The sequence below is a fragment of the Stenella coeruleoalba genome, assembly GCF_951394435.1.
Source record: "Stenella coeruleoalba genome assembly, chromosome: 5".
NCBI classification, from domain to species: Eukaryota; Metazoa; Chordata; class Mammalia; order Artiodactyla; family Delphinidae; genus Stenella; species Stenella coeruleoalba.
The window spans coordinates 30,476,246-30,502,244 of record NC_137150.1 but is presented as its reverse complement, the minus strand read 5'-3'; the positions used below and the strand labels follow the sequence as shown (position 1 = coordinate 30,502,244).

Below are 25,999 nucleotides of genomic sequence, written 5' to 3'. Positions count from 1 at the left end.
CTCAAATAATCAAACTTAAAAAAAAACTTTTAAAAATACACACAAACCTTTTTAGAGAGAGTAAAAACACATATGATATATTTACTACACATTTACAGAACATAAGAATCACAGTTACTGTGAACCTTACCTCTTTGCGTTTTTGAAGTAGTAACTCCAACCTTTCGTTGGCTCTCTTCCCAATCATTTTATTTCTCTCAGCTTCATACTGTCTCTGTGTATTATCCTGATGAATACTGAGGTTTAAGGCAACATTCACCAGAGCAGTCATGAGCTTCATGGCTATGAAATAAAGTAAGATTACACTATTTACTTGTGAATCAGAATTTCATCCATAAGATTACAAATTTATAACAGAAATGGATGATGGAAGGAAACTAGTCAACTTCTATGTTTTACAATCTAGGCATAATTTAAATAAGAAAGACGAAAAATTATTTTATAGAAATAAACTCCCCATTTTAGCTTGTGACAATTTTCTCTGCCTCAGTGTCTCTATAAGCTTGGCTCATTAACATTCCCACTTAAAAACAGACTCATCCTGGGAGTTCCCTGGTGGTCCAGTGATTAAGACTTGGTGCTTTCACTTCCGTGGCCCTGGGTTCAATCCCAGGTCGGGGAACTAAGATCCCAAAAGCTGCTCGGTGCGGCCAAAAAAAAAAAAAAACTCCAAAACACCCAAAATGGACCCATCCTAATTATCAGCAGGAAGGATTTATGTAGTCTCTTCAACAACCCCTTTCCCTCACCTTCAAACATACACAACCTAAGTAAGAGCATACTAACCAAACCTTTTAGACCTTTCTTCTGGCCACCAATCCTGTGTATATAATTGCTTCCTTAATACCTTTACTTAGATGCGTCAAAGTGTCTTATTTGCTTACAATCAGTTCATGACTTTTACTCCCAAAGATGGTCCTTTCCCTGTGTTCCTCACCTCAATGAATGGCATAACCTCTGATCCCTGAAAAATAGACTGAACCTACCAAAGTCATTAAATTCATTAAAAATATATTCTGTGAATTTCTGACCGGTTTCCCCAGTCACAGTGTTAATGTATTTTTAAACACTCACTTGTATTTGTAAATCTAATTAAATATTATCAAACTTCTCTTTCAAGTCCTCTGAGGAACAGGTATGACACAAACCTTAACCTTTTGTCTATTCAAATTTACTTTCATCATTGAGATGATAAGAGTGTAGGGAATTCTGGTAAAGGAATAAAAGTTTGTGATGGCAAAATGATCTCCCTTTTTTTTCATTTAGTTTATTTATCTGCAAATACGAATGTTCAGTTATTAATGAGTGTTTTGGAAGAACCAATCTAAACATCTGCAAACATATACACAACTAAAGATGAGCATGCATTTCTTTTAAAGCTTCTAAAATTTCCCTTTAATTACATATATAAACATGTATACATAATAGTGTAACTATATCTATCTATCTACGCACACACACACACACACACAATTCGTTATTCGGAAACTCTATCTACATTTTGGTCAAATCCATGTTACTAGCAATGCTACTGCCCTCAAACCAAAATATAAGACAAAAATCCTAAAAACAAAATGTAAGTTAGTGAGTAGTTAGAAATGCATTTAAATGAAAATGTTTCCCTTTTCCTGAGATATGGCATCTAAATATAATAAATTGAAAAATTTTCTTGTGTTTCAAAATATAGGCTAGTGATTTTATAGCATTTTACAAATTGTCAGTAGAATACCTCTGAAGGTTAAAAGTACTCTTAAAATTAATCTGTATAAAAAAGAATAGCTCAAAGGCAGAAGGGATCTGGTGCATTCAAATTGCCCAAGTCAGGGATAACAGATAACAGTTTAACAGAGCTTGTCCTAAGCATACAAAGTCATAACCAAATGGATCTTAATTCAGTTTATACTTCTAGATCTCTAAAATAAAATGACTTGAAGATCAAGGAATTGGAAAGCATTAAAATTAACACCAACTCTGGCTGGAATTCACCAGCAGAAGCTGAAATACAAATTTTCTTGAACTTAATTGTTTTTTGTCTTCAGCTATATATCTCCTTGGGAACCCAGAACCCAAACTCCAGCTGTCATTGTGTAATGACCCTCCTCCCATCCTAGGTATATATAAACAACAAAATATATCAACATACTAAAAAAAAATGCAAAATGATCAATATATTTTCAGAAACATATTAGATATGATAGAGCAGTATTTACTGAGATGTTTATGGACCTGTAAAATTTAAACTTCACTGAAATTTTCACTTTACATACTAACATATAAGCAAATAAACAGCTATTGAGGAGAGACTTCTAACTTAACGATATAGATACAACATGGGGATTGTGATAGGGATTATTGAGTCCACTGAAAAAAGACTCATTCCTGCATAGACTGAGCACTACTTAAGTTTTACTGGTATTATTAACAGAATTTTATAAATCCAGTAATTCAGCCTGGTTTCTATGATGTGGGCTTTGAAGTGCCTTCTCTTTGTCTACCAAGGAGAATACTTAATTTAGCCTTCATATTTTAACTGTTGGCTACAGAATGGCAAACTTGTTCTACCGCTGTGCTACTAAGAATGTGTTCTGCAGATATGTGTTGACCACAAATGGCTTGTTACCAGTTCATTAAAGGTATAAATTTGGAAGTAAGTTTTTAGAAATTTTTATAACAATCTGACAGAATAATCTTATGTCTACTGAATAAAATGACACTAAGATCATAATTAAAAAACTAGTCTTTCACCACAGAGAGTTCAAAAAACACTTATTTAGTGCATCCTCATTCATTTACCAATCCGTAAGTACTGAACATTGTTTTGTGTACTAGAAGCACAAAAGTGAATGAGACAGAGTATCTGCTTCCATGATTTTTATCTTCTAGTGAGGAGAAAATAATATATCAATAGATAATATACAAATGAAAAAATCTATCAGTTAAAGAAAAAAAATATCGTTAAAAAAAGTAAAGTATGGTAAAAAGGACAGAGAGCAAATGGGGTGGCTAGGCCTCTCTGAAGAGCTCATATTTAAGCATGCATGAGGCAATGAGCATGATTACATGACAGAAAGTGTCCCAAGGAGAGGGAATAAAATGTGCAAAGGTTATGACGTAAATTGTTATGAGAGGGGACTCATAAAAGAGCAAGGTACTTAGTGTGGCTGAAGCACAGAAATAGGCAGAAGCAGGAGACAAGGTTGAGGAGGAAATCAAAAGGCCAGGTTGTAAGAGTTTTACTAGGAACTAGTTAGGACTCAAGAATTAAATCTAGGGCTTCCCTGGTGGCGCAGTGGTTGGGGGTCCGCCTGCTGATGTGGGGGATACGGGTTTGTGCCCCCGCCCAGGAGGGTCCCACATGCCACGGAGCGGCTGGGCCTGCGAGCCATGGCTGCTAAGCCTGCGCATCCGGAGCCTGTGCTCCACAACGGGAGAGGCCACAACAGTGAGAGGCCTGCGAACCGCCAAAAAAAAAAAAAATCTAAATGAGATAAGACCCACTGGAAATTTTGGTGTGGGTGAGAAATAGTCTGATTTATACTTTTAAATGCTATGTGAACAGACTAGCGAAGAGTAAAAGTGGAAGAAGGGAGGCCAAATAGAAGAACACCGAAAGAGAACTGAACATATTTTGCCAAAAGCTTACAATAATGATTCTCGAGTTTTTGGCCTTGAGCAACTCAGTAAAGCAATGCTAGCTTGGATTGAAGTGGTAGCAGTAGGTGGAGAGAAAGTTAGATCTGAAATATATTTTCAAGGTAGAGCTAAAAGAATATGATAATATAGGAAATGAGAGAAATAGGAAAGGCAAGGGTAATTAGAATGTCTTGTGCTTATTAGTTATCTAAGTGGAGATGGTTAATAGATATACATCATAAAAATATTGGTTTTTAGAGCCATTAAACTGGATAACATATCGATTCAATGGACGACTATTCAGCCACTAGAAAAAAATGAGGCATGATTTATATATGCTGTAAAGTCTGCCAATAAACTTCTTGGTGGAAAAAAAGGCAAGATGCCTGTCACTGTGTATATTATAATATCATTTACGCATGAAGAAGGAATGAATTATTTATTATTATGTGCCAGTCACTCTTCTAAGCTCTTTACACACACTTATTCATTTATACCTCACAACTCTATCAAGTTAAGTACTATAATTATTTCTTTTATACATAAGAGAAAACTGAGGTATAGATTGGCTAAGAGACTTGGCAATTACACAGCCAGTAACTGGCAGAGATAGAATTTGATTACAGCCGTCATGCTCCATAGTCTAAGTTCTTAACCACTACACCATACTGTCTCTCACTGAATATGTATGTGCTATCATATTCATAAAATCTTTGGAAAGATATAAAAGAAACAGGCAACTTTGGTTGTATTCGGAGAAGGGAATTTGATGGCTGAGAGCCATGGGTAGAACACTGACATTTCACCACATAACATTTTTAAATCTGGAATTTTAAATCGTATGACAGCATTACTCTCTCACCATCATTTTTTTTAATTAATTAATTTTTTATACAGCAGGTTCTTATTAGTTATCTATTTTATACATATTAGTGTATATATGTCAATCCCAATCTCCCAATTCATCCCACTGACCCCCACTTCCCCCCCTTGGTGTCCACTTGTTTGTTCTCTACATCTGTGTCTCTATTTCTGCCTTGCAAACCGGTTCATCTGTACCATTTTTCTAGATTCCACATATATGTGTTAATATACGATATTTGTTTTGCTCTTTCTGACTTACTTCACTCTGTATCACAGTCTCTAGGTCCATCCACGTCTCTACAAATGACCCAATTTCGTTCATTTTTATGACTGAGTAATATTCCATTGTATGTATGTGCCACATCTTCTTTATCCATTCATCTGTTGATGGGCATTTAGGTTACTTCCATGACCTGGCTATTGTAAATAGTGCTGCAATGAACATTGGGGTGCATGTGTCTTTTTGAATTATGGTTTTCTCTGGGTATATGCCCAGTAGTGGGATTGCTAGGTCATATGGTAATTCTTAGTTTTTTAAGGAACCTCCATACTGTTCTCCATAGTGGCTGTATCAATTTACATTCCTCCCAACAGTGCAAGAGGGTTCCCTTTTCGCCACACCCTCTCCAGCATTTGTTGTTTGTAGATTTTCCGATGATGCCCATTCTAACTGGTGTGAAGTGATACCTCATTGTAGTTTTGATGTGCATTTCTCTAATAATTAGTGATGGTGAGCAGCTTTTCATGTGCCTCTTGGCCATGTGTATGTCTTCTTTGGAGAGATGTCTATTTAGGTCTTCAGCCCATTTTTTGATTGGGTTGGTTTTTTTTGGCAGTGTTGGGTCTTCCTTGTGCACTGGGGCTTTCTCTAGTTGTGGCGCATGGGCCTCTTATTGCAGTGGCTTCTCTTGTTGTGGAGCACGGGCTCTAGGCGTGCAGGCTTCAGTGGTTGTGGCACGCAGGCTCAGCAGTTGTGGCTTGCAGGCTCGGTAGTTGTGGCACACGGGCTTAGTTGCTCAAAGGCATGTGGGATCTTCCCGGACCAGGGCTTTAACCTGTGTTCCCTGCATTGGCAGGTGGATTCCTAAACACTGCACCACCAGGGAAGTCCCAGGTTGTCTGTTTTTTAATACTGAGCTGCATGAGCTGTTTATATATTTTGGAGATTAATCCTTTGTCTGTTGATTCGTTTGCAAATATTTCCTCCCATTCTGAGGGCTGTCTTTTCATTTTATTTATAGTTTCCTTTGCTGTGCAAAGGCTTTCAAGTTTCATTAGGTCTCATTTGTTTATTTTTGTTTTTATTTCCATTACTCTAGGAAGTGGGTCAAAAAAGATCTTGCTGTGATTTCACTACCATTATTTTTTAATAGAAATAATAAAAACATGGAATTGGTTTTCACTTTATTCACTGAGGAGTGAATAAAGATAAAAACGTCTTTAGATTGAGTCTGAGATAATTCAGTATTTACAGTTTAGCTTTCTACAGTCCACCAAAACAGTGCTTCAAGAAGAAAGAAGTAGTTATGTCTTTCAAGAAAGATGACACTAAGAAGGTAACTGCTGACCTCAACAAGAGCAAAGGCAGTGAACAGGTAGATAGAAACCTGATTGGAGTGGGTTTAAAGAGAATAAGAAGAGAGTGAGTAGAGACAGTAAATAGAAATAATTCTTTAAGATTTGCTATAAAGAAAAGGAGAAAAATAGGACTATAATTAAGGAGCATGTGGAAACAAGGGAGGGTGTGATGGTCAGTCTTATGTGTCAACTTGGCTAGGCTACGGTATCCAGTTATTTAATCAAGCACTAATCCAGGTGTTACCGTGAAGGTATTTTATAGATAAGATTAACATCTGTAAGTAAAGGAGACTACCTTCAATAATGTGGTGGCCTCATCCAATCAGCTGAATGCCTTAAGAGCAAAAACCGAGGTTTCCTAGAAAACAATTTCTGCCTCAAGACTGTACAACTCCTGCCTAAGTTTCTAGCCTGCTGGCCCGCCCTACAGATTTTAAAATTGCCAGCTCCCAAATTGTGTGAGCCATTCACTAACATAAATCTTCCTCTCCCCCAATATATATATCTGTGTGTGTGTATGCAAATAAGAAAATAAGTACCTAAGTATATCTCCTGATGAGTCTGTGTTTCTGAAGAGCCCTAACTGATACAGAGTGTTTCTAAAAGATAAACGCTGTTATAGCATATTAATATAATGATAAAGGGGATGGGGGAACTGAAGCAGGACAGAGAGAAAAAACACCCTGAAGAGTAAAGTTCTTGAACAGGAATTGGATCCACTGCACAAGGGCAAGGACTAACCTTAGATAGATAGTACTGTAATAAAAGAAAAAGCAGAGTATATGTGTACTGGTACACCTAGATAAGTAGGTTTAATCACTGAAGGATTCTCTTCTGTCTCTATAAAGCTAGCAAGATAATCAGCTAATTGTGAAGAAAAGAGGATAGCAGATGCTACAGGTTTGAGAAGGTGTGAAATAATCTTATAAGAAAGTAGGAATATCCATGGCATAGAATACTGTAATAGGATTGCTAGGCAGCACTAAAGGTCCACTTGAGAGAAAAATGTAAAATGCCCAGCCATTATAACTATGTGTTGTTCTATAGCCACTTTCAGCTCCACTTGTGTAGGTATGGAACAGGTAGTAATATGAGGTTTTCCTAGGGGGTATAATGGAGGGCAAGGATGTTGAGGATCCTTCATGAGAAGGACATGATTAAAATAAACCTGAAAAACAGAATCTATGCTAGGAAAGTGGAGGCAGTGAGGACATCAAGAACACTAAAAAACAGAGTATCAAAGAATTTAAAGCCCCAAAAGAAGAAAAACAATGTTGGAGCTGGGAACATATAAAACAAAAACTGGAACAAAAGAGATTATTGGCAACTGGGATGGTTAAAATTAAGATTATGGACACTGGCCCTTTTATTTACTATTCAACAATTTGCATTTATGTGTTCTTCAACATAAAAATGAAAACTAAAAAGCTGTCTTTATATTTAGTGATACCTACTATACTTTTGAAAACTATTACTATAAACCCTGGAAATATATATGATAATGGGACAAAACTAAATTTTAAAGAGAGGTATGATTATATTCCCTCTTTTTTTTTTTTAAATTGAAGTACAGTTGACTTACAATGTTGTGTGAGTTTCTGGTGTATAGCAAAGTGATTCAGTTATACATATATACATATTTTTTTCATAATGGTTTATTACAGGACATTGAATATAGTTCCCTGTGCTATATAGTTCAACATTGTTATCTGTTTTATATATGGTAGTTGGTATCTGCAAATCCCAAACTCTTAATTTATCTCCCCCACCCCCTTTCCCGTTTGGTAACCATAAGTTTGTTTTCTATGTCTGAGTCTATTTCTGTTTTGTAAATAAGTTCATTTGTATCATATTTTAGATTCCACATATAAGTGATATCATATGGCCTTTGTCTTTCTGACTTACTTCACTTAGTATGATAATCTCTAGGTCTACCCATGTTGCTGCAAATGGCATTACTTCATTATTTTTTATGGCTGAGTAGTATTCCATTGCAATTATGTTCCTTCTTTAGTTTTAAAAAACTTATTTAAAAAAACAAAAAGGCTTACAATAAACTTCCTCTTTCCAAATAATAAATATTTAATCAATCCCTGTCTCTTAAAAACCCAACCAAAATAATGAGAAAACAATTTTCTTCTTCAATAAATCCAGAAAATTACCTGCAACCCCAAACCACAATGTATCAATATACGTATATGGAAAGCAGACGGATGAAGCATGCAAATCAAACCAAATGGTTGAAAAAGCTTGACAACTATATCTAAAGAAATACAAAAAGAAAAACAATTTTGGTGTGTAGAACCCAAAAGCATTAAGGAATTGGAGAAGTATTGGTGTCCACAGAAGATGAAGTGAAATAAGGTCTGGAAATAGGAGCATTATTTCAAAGTTTGTATAGTAAGTAATTAAATCTCCACTCGAACCTAGGCAGTCAGGCAATTCCCCCAACATACACTCATCTTGGAAGTCCAGAAAGTTTATTCCCTGAAGAATATAAACCAGAGATTTGGACTCATCAGACACAGAGGAGGGATACAGGTGAAGTGCAGAGTGCCCTGGGTGCTCCTTCACCCTGTATTAACTCCCAAATGGCAGACAGCAAACAGACTTAAGGAGATTGAAAGATCCTTCTGCAAAGAAGCTAAACTTCCCCAGGGAAAAATAATTATCAAGAGTTTAGGGTCCACAGTGAAAATGGTATGTGACCACAGGACCACCCTACAGTGATGCTCACCAAAGAGGCCAAAGCCATTGCCCCTCCCTGTCAAACACAACACACACACACACCCATGCCACCCCCAACCCCCACCCTCTCTGGCAATCTGCTCTTTAGTGTCTCATTGTCAGCAATGACTAGAAAGCCAATGAATAGATACTTAAGGAACGTTTCCAACATGAAAGACACTGATAAAAGCAGAGAATTGGAAAAGAGGTCAGAGTAGGGTGTAAAAAAAAAAAAAACTTCAGAGTAATAATTAACGTTGTCAAAGAGAGATAAAAGAAAATGTTACATCCATGAAACAGTGTTAAAAAAAAAAGACTTGGATAATGCAAAAGAACTCTTAGAATATTTAAAATGATAATGAAAATTAAGCTCAATAAAGCTGAAGAAATACAAGAAAAGTGAACAAAAAGACTAAGGAATGGAAGCTAAAAGAGAAATAACAAGAAACTCAGGATTGATTCAACAGATTAACATCCAAGTAATATGTATTCTATAAAGAGTGCCCAGCATAATGAATGGGAATTATATACACACATTAGGGTATATCACCATGATATTTCAGAAAATCAGGAACAAAAAGAACATAAAGCTTCCAAAGACAAGAAACAGGATCAGAATCAGAACTTTGAAACAGGATTGGTCTTCTCAACAGCAATATTGGAAACAAGAGGAAAAATTCTGAAGAAAATTTTCAATAAGTTCCACATTGGTTCAATTAAATGTAAGAATAATTTTTCAGGCATGTAAAATCTCAAATATATACTTTTCCAATACTCTTTTTCTCAAGAACCTATCAGAAAACATGCTACCCAAAAAGGAGAGAATAAATTTAAAAAGAAAAAAAGGGCAGGCCAAAGATAGAGGTTTCAACAAAAGACAAAGGATCCAAATAATGGCAGAAAAGTTAAATAACTTAAAGGACATAAAGATTTTAGAAAACAACACAGCCTTATCAAACATAATTGTAAAAAATTAAAAGTACAGAAAATGTACCCCACAAAATTGATTATAACATCCTATTATTTGTTTAAAAATAAAATAAAAAATCCTCACATAAAAGGAAACACCGACATGTCATGACAAAATTAAGAAGTGGTATGATTATGGCTAATTTTTATTTTTGTACTTTTCTCCTATTCTGAATTCTTTGTAAGTTGTATATGTAATTTTATATGTACAGAAAATGTTTAAACATACAACATGGAAGTATTAATGAAAAATCTACAAGAAATTTTCTCAATTTCTCTATCCTCTTTAGAGCCAAACCAAGCAAGCTCTGTCATTCTATCACAGTTATAATATCAGACACTTACTGAATGACTTGTATATGTGAAACATTTAACACGAATTATTTCATTTAAGCCTCACAACACTCCTATAAAATGGGACTATTAGTAGCAACACTATACAGATGAGGAAAGTGAGGCCCTAAAGTTAAGTAACTTGTCCAAGGTTACCAAGTTGATACATAAAAGATATGATTATAAAATGATTTTAAAAATCATAATTTCTTTACAAAAACTAGCCCCCAAAAGAAAACTAATTTTCATACCCGATGACAGAAAGTAAAGGCGATAAATCTAAGAAAATGATACTTCTGTAACTAGAAAACGTAAAACATTACTCTAGATACCTATATTTACATTTGAAAGAGTAATTACATTTAAAAAGTTTACTGTATTTTATGTGTACAGTTATAAGATATAGTGGCACTCGCAAATTTGGTCTATTATTGGGCATTAATCTCATGAGAACACCAAAAGTCTACTACATACAAATTCTAGAAAGGTGAAAAAAAAGTGTTATATCTAGAGGAGCAACGAGAAACACAAAGGTATTAAAGTTAAAAAAAATGCACTGGTGAAAATACAAAGCAATGAGAAAGTAAAAATTTCTTTAATGAATAAAAGGAAAATATAAAGAAATTAAGGAAGAGAGCTTATTTATACTCTAACAGTCTGCTCTTTGATGATGTCAGATTGACCTAAAATTTTGAGGTTCTAACCATAGCAACCAGAAATATTCAGTCTGGTTAAGAGTTATAAAATACCTACTGAATTTAATAAATAGAATTTGGCATGTGAGAGCCAAAAAGATATGTAAAAAATGAAAGTGCATGCTGTTAGTTTTCTTAATAGCAGTTTCTGAAAGATCTGTTTATTTACTTGTTTCTGATTTCCCCATTTGCAATGTCTTCTATTACGAAAATAGTAGGTGTTCAATAAATTCTGAGGAAAAAAAACACAAGTGAAGGGAAACACTGCACACACTACTGGCTCTTACTGTCATTACAGAATAACAGCCGCAGTTTACTAAATGTCAGGCACTAGTTCAAGCTTTCTTAATTTCTTTTAATGAGGTAGCTATCATTATCTTTCCCACTTTGCATATGAAGAAAGTGAGGCCAAAAGGACTTGTCCAAATTACCCAATTAGTAAAAGGAAGAAAGGGATATGTATTCAGACAGCCTGGTCCAGAACCCATTCTATGAACCCTATATTATATGGTTTCAGCAACCAAAAGCCAAAGAAAAGACATCAATTTACTGAGACAAGATTATTTTCAGTCTGTGATGGGAGAACAAAGAAATTTCTTACAGCTTTTCTTTTCTCAGAGTAAAAGTCCAGAGATGCTGACTTGGTAAAAAAATGTTAATCAACAACGAATCATATGTCAATATAAAATCAACCATATACCAATATAATAATGTTCAACAATGAGATACAAAGAAATGTTTACTTCCACAAGAATCTGAGAGTGACCTATTATTGTTAACTAGTGGTAAAGACTGGCCTCCCAGCATAATGAGCCACCTGACTGTCATATGATGATCTTAACCACATTTTCTAATTTTTTCAGAATTCATTTTAGAAAAAAATAGAACAGAATCAATCACCATGCTATATTAATAAAATTTTGTAGTCTTAATCCCCCTTTGTTCAAATCAGCATTTTCACTTTAGAAGTGAGAGGTAGCCAGTATCAATCTATTTGTAACATAGAAAATTATGCAGGTGAGAAAACATCAAAAGATAAAAAAGGTAAACCAACATTATTCATCTCGCCATCTAACAAAAATTTGAAGTCACCAACTTCTAACGTATTGGCATACATTTTAAAAACAAATGCCTAAGTATAATATAACTATAAATCTAAAAAATAGATCCTTTGAGATTAGAATTATCTTTATAATACCAAACAACACAGTGGTAAAACAAAGGGAAACCTACTTGTTTTTGAGCTGGAGGAGGAAAATATTTTTTCTTGAAGATTCCATGAAATTGGGGAAAGAAAATATGTCCAGCCTCAGATTGTAAATCCACCAAAATAATAATGACAAAATACTACTTATATAAATTAAATCCACAAACTATGTTCTATTCTAATATGTCTGAGATAGCTATTTAGAAAAGCACAAAGGCACTTAATTCTGAAGATAAATCGGTAATGAAAACTTTATTACAGTGTAAAGCTTCTTTATTAAGCTGAGTCAGACATATAGGAGAGTATGCTTTACAATTCCAATTAAAAGAATAGAAAAAAATAAGGAAAATATAATACAAAATGTAATTGCTAACAGTCTGTTTCAATTTAATGGTAAAAAGAATTCCAAAAAGAAGGGAGAAAGCACAGTTTACTGGGAAAATGAGACTACTTCTACCTGGAGAATAAACAAACCTGAAGAACTACAAAATGATGAAAATTTTAGTAAAAATGTGACAAAAGTATACAATTAAATGCAATGCATAAACACTGACAATTGGGACATATTATTAACTAATAACAAGAAAATGGGATATTTGGAAAATAGATTAAAAGTACTATTGATAAAACCACTCTGATGATTTATGAAGCTCTAAAACTTATCTTGTCTGTACCCTACAAAACAACTAACCTGATTGTCTCTCTTCTCAGCTAAGATATAAGCAATGTCAAGGAGCATTTTATTCCAAAGCCGATAATCATATCTGGCCATAACTGCCTTGTAACTGTCCATGCACATAGTCTTTGAAGCAGAGGATTAAATGTTCCTGCCCATTTTATCTAGTCCCCAAGACTCCTCCTGCAAAGTGAATAAAAATGATTATCTTTTAATCTACCCCTTATACACATACCATAAAAGAAAAAAAGGGAGGGGGTACCAGAGAAGAGAGCAAAGATGAAAAGAAAATAATCCTTGAAAAGGTGGCTAATTATTATCCAGCCTGGAATTAAGTTCTCAGCAAGATCTCTGTGCTTTGTTGTTGGGTAGGTGACTGATGTCTCACTTTTTATGAAACTGAGCTTTGGAAGACATGATCATTAATGTACACAGAGAAATTACAGTAATATTTTGAAATAAATTTGAGAATAGGTTAGCTTTTAAAAAATAAGTATAAACATAACATTGATCTCCTATTTTTCTTGATTTCTGATTTTGAGAAGTAATTAACAAATACAAATAGGCTAGATGATATAAAAAAAAGCTGAGGAGAAAACCAAATGGCATTTATCAGGCAGTTTTAAAAGCTATCATGATCACAGGTAAATTGTGAGAAAAGAAAGACAGAAAGGCACTGGAAGGAGGAGGGAGCAACTCAACTCAAAAGAAATAGGAGGAAAGCCATAATTAAAATATGTTTAAGCACACACAAAATTAGCAATGTATAGATTACCAAAGGGATAAATATACGAAAAACAAGAAAATAATAAAAGTCACTGAAAATGGGCCAATGGAAAGAAGAGCTGAAATGGACCATCATAAAGTCAGTAAAATACAGTAATATTTCATTTACATGGCAGTGAAGGACAAATGCAAATGAATTAAACTGCATTTTTCAGGAAACTGAAATGTTTTAAAACTCAAAATATTCTGTCTATTTCTATAATATCCTATTCCTTCTCTTGTGTTTATAAATAGAGTATGTGGCATATATTTAGTCTTTTATATAAAATGCACACAGGTTTCTGGATTAAACAGAGGTAGCTGGCCGCTACAGAGGAGCCCCAGATTGCTCTGTATCTTGATATCTGTAAGCAAATTTTTTTTGTCTTTTTTGTTATAAATTATCGTTTCACAATTCTGTCAGCAGGACAGAATCTAACACTTGTCCTCCAATCTAACACTTGCTTCTCTTTCTCTCTTGGCATTGGGAAACTAGATAATAACTCTTTATGGCAGTAATTTTGGCTATTCAGAAGTAACTTCTATCTTATGTTTAAGTTTTGTTTATTTCAAATCACTGCATTTACTATGCATCTGAAAACCAGCTAAACAAGAATTACTGTACGTAGATAAAAGAAAGATGAAAAGTAAACAGAAAATATAAAGAAAAGAAAAAAAGCAAACATAAAGGGCAGAAGATTCTAAAAGTGATGAAATTAGAAAGAAAAATTGTATAGCATCAGATAACTTTTAAGTAATAAACAGTATATTTACAGTACCTTTTCAAAAAGTTACAACTGGGTACAAGATCTCTTTTTATTCCTAATAATGAGGAAGAGGATACTCTCAAAACACAGAATAAAATATGTTTGATGTTTGTTCTATATAGAAAATTTTTTCAACAATAAATTGTGTGATTTTACCTTTTTAAAAAAGATAAAATTAAGTAAAAGATCTTCCTCTTTTCCCAGTGAGAAAAAGGACACCCTCAAAAGAATAACTGTGTCTCATGTTTGCTCCATATAGAACTGCAACTAAGGGAATAATGGACACTAATAATATGTATTAACCACATTAAGGAAGGAAAAAGGAGTGGAAAAAAATATGGATGACTCTATATAAAATTATCACATTGGCTTTAGGCAACAGGTTAAACCAGAAAATGATAAAATTTTAAATCCAGGGTTTGCAATGTGTAGTCCCCAAAGTATCAGTGTCAGCAACAGCTAGAAACCTGTTAAACTCGGGGGCAAGGCCAGACAATCTGTTTCAGTAAGGCCTGGAGGTGATTCTGATGCATGCTAAAGTTTAAGAATCAATGCATTCAATAAATTAGATAAATGAGAAATTTAAATTCAAGATGAAATGCAATTAATTAAATTAAATCTCATTTTTTGTCATGGTAATGTGCAAGATGAATATAGCCAGAGTTATTGCTATTAAAAAGGATGTAATTTGGGAGTATTTAAATATATGTGTATGTACATACACACACATTCTCTCTCTCTGTATTACAGGAGAAAAAGAACAATCATTTAGTCATTTTAGGTAAGCACAGTTAAAATCGTTGAGGAATTGAGAACGATGGCTAAATTAACAAAATTACCTTGTTACGGAAAAACAAGGGGAAAAAGAACATACTTGACTCAATTTGTCTACATAATTCTAAAATAAAAGCAAAAGTGAAAATTATAATGTCAGTTCTTCAGGACTCAGCCTACCTACCTGAACTGATTTTAGAGACATTACATTTAGGTTATTACAGCACTAGGAATAGAAAAAATGCCAGCTAGGTCACACTTACCTATTACAATTGGATAGAATTGTTTAAAAATACATATATATAAACAAAATTTACACATTTATGTATAATAACAATGAACTATGAAGCAATGTAATTAAGTAGAAAAACTACTATGAATTTGGAATTTCAACTATTATTTGGGTTTACCAAAGAACATGGTCTGGTGGACTCTTAAAATTTATTTGGTTATAAAATAAAAATGCAGGAAAATACATGTTCAGAAAGAGATTTGGTAACACTCGCCAGAAAATTTCAATTTTCATTCTCAAGACTATCAAATGCCAGTTATCAAAATAGGCACACATTTTACTTAGAGAATACAAACCATTCATGTGAATTTTGGAGAAGAACTATTTTTCAAGAGCAAAGTAATGAATTTAATATTTAATCTAAATAAAACTTAACTAGAATAGAACATATTTAACAAAACTAAATTGAAAAGGAAATAAAATGTTGGTTACTTACCAGCAAGGGTACTTGTATGTCTAAAAGCTCTGACCTGGGAGTCTGACAAACCAGTCAAAAGGGAGATTACTGTGTCCATCATATACTCATCATAAATTATGCTATACTGACATTGTCGAATCAGGACTCCAATAAATTCACAAAAGTTTGAACGAAATTTTTTCCACTGAGGTCCAGGCATGGTAAGGGGGTAATCACCACTGTCCTAAAAGGGATAAAAAAAGAACATATTAAATATGACATCAAGTTTGATCAGTATTTTTTCCTCCTACTGGAAAAGGAACATTTTTCTCAAAGTAGATATGGACAGAAATCAAGGGGCACAAGATGTCTTTCTCTTTTTTTGCTTGTTTTGATCTTCAACATCTAAATTGTTAATGTGCTCAAAATTATTATTTACAACCAGTATTTAATCCATTATTCTAAGCCATTCATTCAAAATAATAGTTCCAGTTTTGCTGTACTTGGGTCCTAGTTGAGATAATTTAAAGTAGGAAATTAAAAAAGAATTGAAGTTTAGACTAGAAAGGATATTTGCTACTGAATTCAGATCAAACTAATGGTGATACCTGTGAAATATAGCATCTTTCAATTATTTTAAATAGACACTTTAAAGAATTGACAGTTTCAAGAGTATAAGCACTTCATTAAGAAGTCCAAAACCAACTTTTCACATCTGAAACTGCAAACCTGTCTTTTCCAATTTTACTATGAACTTTCAATTAACTCTATTTTATGGAGTGAATTTATTAACTTTTCAACGAAAAATATCTAGCATGGGCTCTTGGTATCACGAGATTGTGTTATCTTGTTTAAAATACGAAACTGACAGTTGAACCCAGCAGAGGTTTCCCACTCCAGCCTAAAACATTTTGGTGGAGGAATGGAAATTCACAAGGCAGAGAGTGCGAAATTCTGTGAACATAGTTATCTGTATACTCTCAATTTGTGGCTATTTGTCTTTTCTAGGCCAAACTGCTGTTAGGAAAATTGGTTATAAATGAGGTCTTGAGCTCTGTTGGTGTCCCAGGAAAGAGAACTAGTGTGACACTTAGAACAGCAAGAAATCCCAAGAGCAAGGAACAGAAAGCAGAGATAGGGAAGAGCTTGGCAGTCAGTCAAATATCCCCAAAGAAAGTTAATTTTGGCACTACATGAGTATTATGTGGGTTACTAAGCTCTATAGGACATCAAAAAGGAACTGAAAGGGCTAGCTGAATCCTCCCTGCTCTTTAGACTGGGGGTGTGGGAGCACAGACTGGAGAGGGTAGCAGGATGGAGAGGGGAGACGCTTCTCAAAGGTATCTCTGAAGGCTGCCTGCTGCGTCCATTTCACAAAAGCCCACCAGGGTAGAGTCTCTTTTGCTTTGTACCAACTGTGAGATTCAGCCATTTAGTGCTCACAACCAGATCTGGGCCCCAAGGAAAGTACAAAGAAAAGAATCTATCTAAACAGCCCCAACAGCAAGAGGAAAGGAAGCCAGAAAAATCACCATTTAGGAAAACCTAAATAAAACATAAGTATACTTCAAAGATTCAAATGCAGCATAAAACAAAACAAAACTCTAGGGAACTGAAAAACACACTTTTTTTGAGGTATAATTCACATATAACATTAGTTCCAGGTATAAAATATAATGATTCAATATTTGTATATATTACAAAATAATCACAATAAGTGTAGTTGACATCTGTCACCATAAACAGTTACAAATTATTTTGCTTTTCTTGTGATGAGAACTATTAAGATCTACACTCTTAGCCATTTTTCAATATGCAATACAGTATTAATAACTATAGTCACCATACTTTACATCCCCAGGACTTATTTATATTACAACTGGAAGTTTGTACCTTTTGTCCCACTTCACCCATTTTGCCCATTCCCCCCAAACCCTGGCAACTACTCTGTTCTCTGTATGTATGAGCTCGCTCAGAGTTCTTTTGTGTTGTTTTGTTGTTGTTGTTATTTTCATTTCACATATAAGTGAGATCATATGGTATTTGTCTTTCTCTGACTTATTTCACTTAGTGTAATGTCCTCAAGGTCTGTCCATGTTGTCACAAATGGCAAAATTTCCTCTTTTTAACAACTGAATACTATTCCTCTGAGTGTGTGTGTGTGTGTGTGTGTGTGTGTGTGCGCGTGCGCGCACGCATTTACCACATTTTCTTCACCCATTCATCCATTGATGGACACTTAGGTTATTTCCATGTTTGGCTATTGTAAATAATGCTGCCATTAACATGAGGTTGCAAATACCTAAAATACTTTATTTCTTAAAAAATTCAGTTGATGAACTGAAGGAAAGGATGGTTACTGATAGGAGATACATTAGTAGCCTAGAAAATAATGTGCAAGACATATCAGAGAAAAAAAACATGTAAATGCTAGATGAGGCCTGTGGAAAAAACCTTTTAAAATGGACAAAGTAGGTTAGTATTACCTTTTAAACCTTCTGTCCTTTCCTTTTTCATTGATTTGGAACTCATATGTGGTGCTGATGGTCAACAGCCATTTTGCAACCATGAGGGGACAGTATGAAGATAAAGAATGGTACAGAGAAAGATGGAAAAAATGTAGGTCTTTGCTCTGTTGAGGTGTAGTATCAATACCAACCATGTTCTCTCTACTCCCAAATTTATTTTGTGTGAGACAAACTCCTGTGAATTAAAGCCACTGTTGGTCAGATTTTCTGTTACTCACAAACAAATGCATTCCTGTTATAGTAGAATTATAAGCAGTGGGAAAAGATGAATTATTCAGTAAATGACTTTGGTACAGTACAACTGGCTTTTCGTTAGAAAAATATCAGATATGTATTGCACCATACACTAAAATAAATTCCTAATGAAATCAAAACACTTAAAAATACTCAACCAAAAAAAGAAATAGCAGAAAACATGGAAGAATCTTTAACCGTGGTCATTTTTAAGTCTTTTGTCATTTACAGACAGTTCTGGGTATACTCTGATGCATTTGCAAAAATGTTCCTATACAAGGGTTTCATCTTCAAGGAATTCATGGAAAAGACTCTGACAAGTACAGGTTTCTGGTAACTGACTATACTGCTGAACTGAATGAATAAGTATTTTCAGAACTCTAATGGAAAACTGATGAATTCATTAAAGTGCTAACAAAAGATCAAGATGAAAAAAATATTAATTACATGGGACTGAGTGAGCTGATGAGTATGATTATAATTTTTGTGACTTTCTCTTTAAATAAAAAATCCCACAAGGACACAGAGGCAAAAAATATACAAATCAATTTTCACTGCAAAGTAAAGGAGCTGTTACAGTGGAGGATTACTGGACTGAATGTCAATATTATGACATAGTATGAGTGTTTCATGTTGGTAATTGCAATCATTGTTGCTTTCATTGTGGTCATCCATTTACAATGCTTGGTGTCAGTTTATCTCTCTCAGTGTGTGTGTGTGTGTGTGTGTGTGTGTGTGTGTGTGTAAAGAAAACATGGAAGACAGTCCCTCCCATCAAGCCTCTTAGATAGCCTCATCCACCAGAGGGCAGACAGCAGAAGCAAGAAGAACTACAATCATGCAGCCTGTGGAACAAAAACAACATTCATAGAGAGCTGGACCAGATGAAAAGGCAGACGGCTATGTACCAGATAAAGGAACAAGATAAAACCCCATAAAAACAACTAAATGAAATTGAGATAGACAACCTTCCAGAAAAAGAATTCAGAATAATGATAGTGAAGATGATCCAGGACCTCAGAAAAAGAATGGAGGCAAAGATCGAATGGAGGCAAAGATCGAATGGAGGCAAAGATCGAGAGGAGGCAAGAAATGTTTAACAAAGACCTAGAAGAATTAAAGAACAAACAAACAGAGATGAACAATACAATAACTGAAATGAAAACTACACTAGAAGGAATCAATAGCAGAATAACTGAGGCAGAAGAACGGATAAGTGACCTGGAAGACAGAATGGTGGAATTCACTGCCACAGAACAGAATAAAGAAAAAAGAATGAAAAGAAATGAAGACAGCCTAAGAGACCTCTGGGACGACATTAAATGCAACAACATTCGCATTATAGAGGTCCCAGAAGGAGAAGAGAGAGAGAAAGGACCTGAGAAAATATCTGAAGAGATTATAGTCGAAAATTTCCCTAACATGGAAAAGGAAATAACCACCCAAGTCAAGAAGCACAGTGAGTCCCATATAGGATAAACACAAGAAGAAACATGCCGAGACACATAGTAATCAAACTGGCAAAAATTAAAGACAAGGAAAAATTACTGAATGCAGCAAGGGAAAAACGACAAATAACATACAAGGAAACTGCCATAAGGTTAACAGCTGATTTCTCAGCAGAAACTGTACAAGCCAGAAGGGAGTGGCATGATATACTTAAAGTGATGAAAGGGAAGAACCTACAACCAAGATTACTCTACCCGGCAAGAATCTCATTCAGATTCAATGGAGAAATCAAAAGCTTTACAGACAAGCAAGAGCTAAGAGAATTCAGCACCACCAAACCAGCTCTACAACAAAAGCTAAAGGAACTTCTCTAACTGGGAAACACAAGAGAAGAAAAGCACCTACAAAAACAAACGCAAAACAATTAAGAAAATGGTCATAGGAACATACATATCGATAATTACCTTAAAAGTGAATGGATTAAATGCTCCAACCAAAAGACACAGGCTTGCTGAATGGATACAAAAACAAGACCCATATATATGCTGTCTACAAGAGACCCACTTCAGACCTAGGGATACATACAGACTGAAAGTGAGGGGATGGAAAAAGATATTCCATGCAAATGGAAATCAAAAGAAAGCTGGAGTAGCTATACTCATATCAGATAAAATACTTTAAAATAAAGAATGGTACAAGAGACAAGGAAAGACACTACATAATGATCAAGGGATCAATCCAAGAAGATACAACAATTATAAATATATATGCACCCAACATAGGAGCACCTCAATACATAAGGCAACTGCTAACAGGTATAAAAGAGGAAATTGACAGTAACAGAATAATAGTGGAGGACTTAACATCTCACTTACACCAACGGACATATCATCCAAAATGAAATTAAATAAGGAAACAGACGCTTTAAATGACACAACAGACCAGATAGATTTAATTGATATTTATAGGACATTCCATCCAAACACAGCAGATTACACTTTCTTCTCCAGTGTGCACGGAACATTCTCCAGGACAGATCACAACTTGGGTCACAAATCAAGCCTCAGTAAATTTAAGAAAACTGAAATCATATCATGCCATCTTTTCTGACCACAAAGCTATGAGATTAGAAATGAATTACAGGGAAAAAACATAAAAAAGATAAAAACATGGAGGATAAACAATACGTTACTAAATAACCAAGAGATCACTGAAGAAATCAAAGAGGAAATCAAAAAATACCTAGAGACAAATGACAATGAAAACACGACCATTCAAAACCTATGGGATGCAGCAAAAGCAGTTCTAAGAGGTAAGTTTATAGCTATACAAGCCTAGCTAAAGAAACAAGAAAAATCTCACAAAAACCAATCTAACCTTACATCTAAAGAAACTAGAGAAAGAAGAAAAAACAAAACCCAAAGTTATCAGAAGGGAAGAAATCATAAAGATCAGAGCAGAAATAAATGAAATAAAAACAAAGAAAACGATAGCAATGATCAATAAAACTAAAAGCTGGTTGAGAAGATAAACAAAATTGATAAACCATTGCCAGAGTCATCAAGAAAAAGAGGAAGAGGACTCAAATCAATAAAATTAAAAATGAAAAAGGAGAAGTTACAACAGACACCGCAGAAATACGAAGCATTCTGAGACTACTACAAGCAACTCTATGCCAATAAAATGGACCACCTGGAAGAAATGAACAAATCTTAGAAAAGTATAATCTTCTAAGACCGAACCAGGAAGAAAGAGAAAACATGAACATACCCATCAGAGTAATGAAATTTAAACTGTGATTAAAAATCTTCCAACAAACAAAAGTCCAGGACCAGATGGCTTCACAGGTGACTTCTATCAAACACTTAGAAAAGCGCTAACACCCATCCTTCTCAAACTCTTCCAAAAAATTGCAGAGGACGGAACACTCCCAAACTCATTCTATGAGGCCACCATCACCCCGATACCAAAACCAGACAAAGATACTACAAAAAAAGAAAATTACAGACCAATATCACTGATGAATATAGATGCAAAAATCCTCAACAAAAATACTAGCAAACGGAATCCAACAATACATTAAAAGGATCATACACCATGATCAAGTGCGATTTATTCCAGGGATGCAAGGGTTCTTCAATATACGCAAATCAATCAACGTGATACATCATATTGACAAACTGAAGAATAAAGACCATATGATCATCTCAATAAATGCAGAAAAAGTTTTTGACAAAATTCAACACCCATTTATGATAAAAACTCTCCAGAACGTGGGCACAGAGGGAACCTACCTCAACATAATAAAGGCCATATATGACAAACCCACAGCAAACATCATTCTCAATGGTGAAAAACTGAAAGCATTTCCTCTAAGATCAGGAATGAGACAAGGATGTCCACTCTCACCACTATTATTCAACATAGTTTTGGAAGCCCTAGCCACAGCAATCAGAGAAGAAAAAGAAATAAAAGGAATACAAATTGCAAAGAAGTAAAACTGTCACTGTTTGCAGATGACATGATACTATAAATAGAGAATCCTAAAAATGCCACCAGATAACTATTAGAGCTAATCAATGAATTTGGTAAAGTTGTAGGATACAAAATTAATGCACAGAAATCTCTTGCATTCCTATACACTTATGATGAAAAATCTGAAAAAGAAATTATGGAAACACTCCCATTTACCACTGCAACAAAAAGACCTACCTAAGGAGACAAAAGACCTGTATGCAGAAAACTATAAGACACTGATGAAAAAATTAAAGATGATGCCAACAGATGGAGAGATATACTCTCTCCATAATCCATGTTCTTGGATTGGAAGAATCAATATTGTGAAAATGACTATACTACTGAAAGCAATATACAGATTCAATACAATCCCTATCCAATTACCAATGGTATTTTTTATGGAACTAGATCAAATCATTTTAAAATTTGTATGGAGACACAAAAGACCCCAAATAGCCAAAGCAGTTTTGAAGGAAAAAAACAGAGCTGGAGGAATCAGACTTCCTGGCTTCAGACTATACTACAAAACTACAGTAATCAAGACAATATGGTACTGGCACAAAAACAGAAACATAGATCAATGGAACAACACAGAAAGCCCAGAGATAAACCCACGCACCTATGGTCAACTAATCTATGACAAAGGAGGCAAGCATATACAAGGGAGAAAACACAGTCTCTTCAATAAGTGGTGCTGGGAAAACCGGACAGCTACATGTAAAAGAATGAAATCAGAACACTCCCTAACACCATACACAAAAATAAAACTCAAAATGGATTCAAGACCTATATGTTAAGACCGGACACTATAAAACTCTTAGAGGAAAACATAGGAAGAACACTCTTTGACATAAATCACAGCAAGATCTTTTTTGATCCACCTCCTAGAGTAATGGAAATAAAAACAAGAATAAACAAATGGGACCTAAAGAAACTTCAAAGCTTTTGCACAGCAAAGGAAACCATAAACAAGATGAAAAGACAACACTCAGAATGGGAGAAAATATTTGCCAATGAGTCAACGGACAAAGGATTAATCTCCAAAATATATAAACAGCTCATGCAGCTCAATATTGAAGAAACAAACAACCTAATCCAAAAATGGGCAGAAGACCTAAATAGACATTTCTCCAAAGAAGACATAGAGATGCCCAAGAAGCACATGAAAAGCTGCTCAACATCAACAATTATTAGAGAAATGCACATCAAAACTACAATGAGGTATCACCTCACACCAGTTAGAATGGGCATCATCAGAAAATCTACAAACAACAAATGCTGGAGAGGGTGTGGTGAAAAGGGAACCCTCGTGCACTCTTGGTGGGAATGTAAATTGATACAGCCACTATGGAGAACAGTATGGAGGTACCGTAATAAACTAAAAATAGAATTACCATATGATCCAGCAATCCCACTACTGGGCATATACCCAGAGAAAACCATAATTCAAAAAGACATATGCACCCCAATCTTCACTGCAGCACTATTTACAATAGCCAGGTCATGAAAGCAACCTAAATGCCCACTGACAGACAAATGGATAAAGAAGTTGTGGTACATATATACAATGGAGTATTACTCAGCCATAAAAAGGAATGAAATTTAGTCATTTGTTGAGACGTGGATGGATCTAAAGACTGTGATACAGAGTGAAGTAAGTCAGAAAGAGAAAAACAAATATCATACATTAACGCATGTATGTGGAACCTAGAAAAATGGTACAGATGAACTGGTTTGCAGGGCAGAAGTTGAGACTTAGATGTAGAGAACAAACATGTCCACCAAGCGGGGGAAACTGCGGTGGGGTGGGGATGGTAGTGTGCTGAATTGGGTGATTGGGATTGACATGTATACATTGATGTGTATAAAACTGATGACTAATTAGAATCTGTAGTATAAAAAAAGAAACAAACAAAAAAACAACTAATACTAAACTTTCTTTGGGTTATTTGTACGGAAATATGTTAATATAAATGTTTCAGACATTACATAAAATTTCTAAAAATCTTATATGTTGTGGTATAATGTTATAAGTCATAATTCTACTTATTACTTTAAAATGTATATCTCAGAAGTAAGTAAAAAAAAAAAAAGGAAGAATAGTCTCAGAGTGGGGAAATCTTTTTTCCAAATATAATAAAAAACTCAGAAGTCATAAAGCACGAACAGATTCAATCAACATAAAAGTAATTTTTTTATATAAAAAAACACAACACTAAAAGCAAAGTCAAAGAAGTAACAACAGGATTTGGCTTCCAGTTAGAATATAGAAGGCTACAAACAATGAAAATAAGCTGAATCAACATAAAAAAATCATAGCTTTTCTTAAGCCCATCTTGAACTGAAGTAACCTGAATTCCAAAGAATGATAAGCCTTGCAAGAAAAGAGGAGACATACAAACTTTGTCATCTGTGGCAGAACCAAGGAAGAGAAAGGTAAGGTGAAATCAGGCAAAATGTTAACAAACTGTCAAAGATCAAGTGTCAGTGTAGAATAACAAGGAATTTGCACTCGCTCCAAAGCTATTTTTTGAGGTGACCACAGGTTTCAACTAGGTAATTAAAGCCTGAGACAGAAGAAAAGACAAAACCTTTATTAATGCAGGCCTACAGGGGATGATCCTCAATTGCTGGGGGACAGGTAAAAAACTCAGCTCACTTCTCCAGACCTTTCTCTCCTAAAAGCCAGAAACCTTAATCTGATGGGGGAGGATCAGTACACTGAGTCACCACTATGGCACAGCAAAGACCTACCACAGCTAGGAGAAGGGTAGAAGAAAAAAATCCTTTAACTATGGGAGAGAGGGAGACAAAACACTGTCCTGGACCCTGAATCCTATACCAATACCAAACAGAGGTCTGCTGGCATTGGGAGGTGGATAGGAAATTCCCACCCAACGCCAACCACAGACACAGGCAAAGTTTAACTGCCATAGGAAGGAGGGTCAGGAAAGCTGAGAAGGTCCTTAAGTATCTCCAGGTACAGAAGACTTGCTTAAGATTTAGGCAGGACTAGGACAAAAGAGAATCCCCATGCCCTCATCATAGCACCAAGCAACAAGCCACACCACTCAGAAGTGTAGAGCAGGAGTACTCTGTGGCACAGGAGTGCAGAGAGAGCTGAAAGCTGAGGGTGCAGCATAAACGCTGAGAAAAAAAACCTCTGGTATCCTAAGCACAAGGCAACAGCAGCCTACAACTAGAAAAATCTGAAGCCTGTGGTATACTAAAGATAATGATAGCAATAATAGAACACCTAGCTCAATTCCTAACCACACTGAAAATGTATACTGTTTTGTCCTTTTTTTTTTTTTTTTTTTTTTTTTGCGGTACGCGGGCCTCTCACTGCTGTGGCCTCTCCCATTGCGGAGCTCAGGCTCCGGACGCGCAGGCTCAGCAGCCATGGCTCACGGGTCCAGCCGCTCCACAGCATGTGCGATCTTCCCAGACCAGGGCACGAACCCGTGTCCCCTGCATCGGCAGGCGGACTCTCAACCACTGCGCCACCAGGGAAGCCTGCTTTTAATTTTTATATCATGTGCAAATATTGTGATTAAAAGGAAAAACATTTTGGGAAAAGGAAAATCTCCCATA

The 25,999-nt window shown here is 35.1% G+C and overlaps 1 protein-coding gene across 6 annotated transcripts in view; it reads right to left on the bottom strand.

Annotated features, from left to right (window-relative positions):
• Positions 1-25,999, bottom strand: part of STAG1 (STAG1 cohesin complex component) — a gene marked incomplete at its 3' end in the record, with an annotated part of 426,886 nt that overhangs the window by 149,139 nt on the left and 251,748 nt on the right. For 5 of the 6 annotated variants that reach the window (XM_079922183.1, XM_079922181.1, XM_079922182.1 and 2 more), the window contains 2 exons: positions 15,717-15,921; positions 131-282 (listed from right to left, as the gene is read on the bottom strand). In XM_079922183.1, coding sequence (XP_079778309.1) covers positions 131-282; positions 15,717-15,921 — 357 coding nt within the window. Of the gene's footprint in view, positions 1-130; positions 283-12,697; positions 12,847-15,716; positions 15,922-25,999 lie in introns of those variants that run through there. The other variant, XM_079922186.1, reaches the window with a different exon arrangement.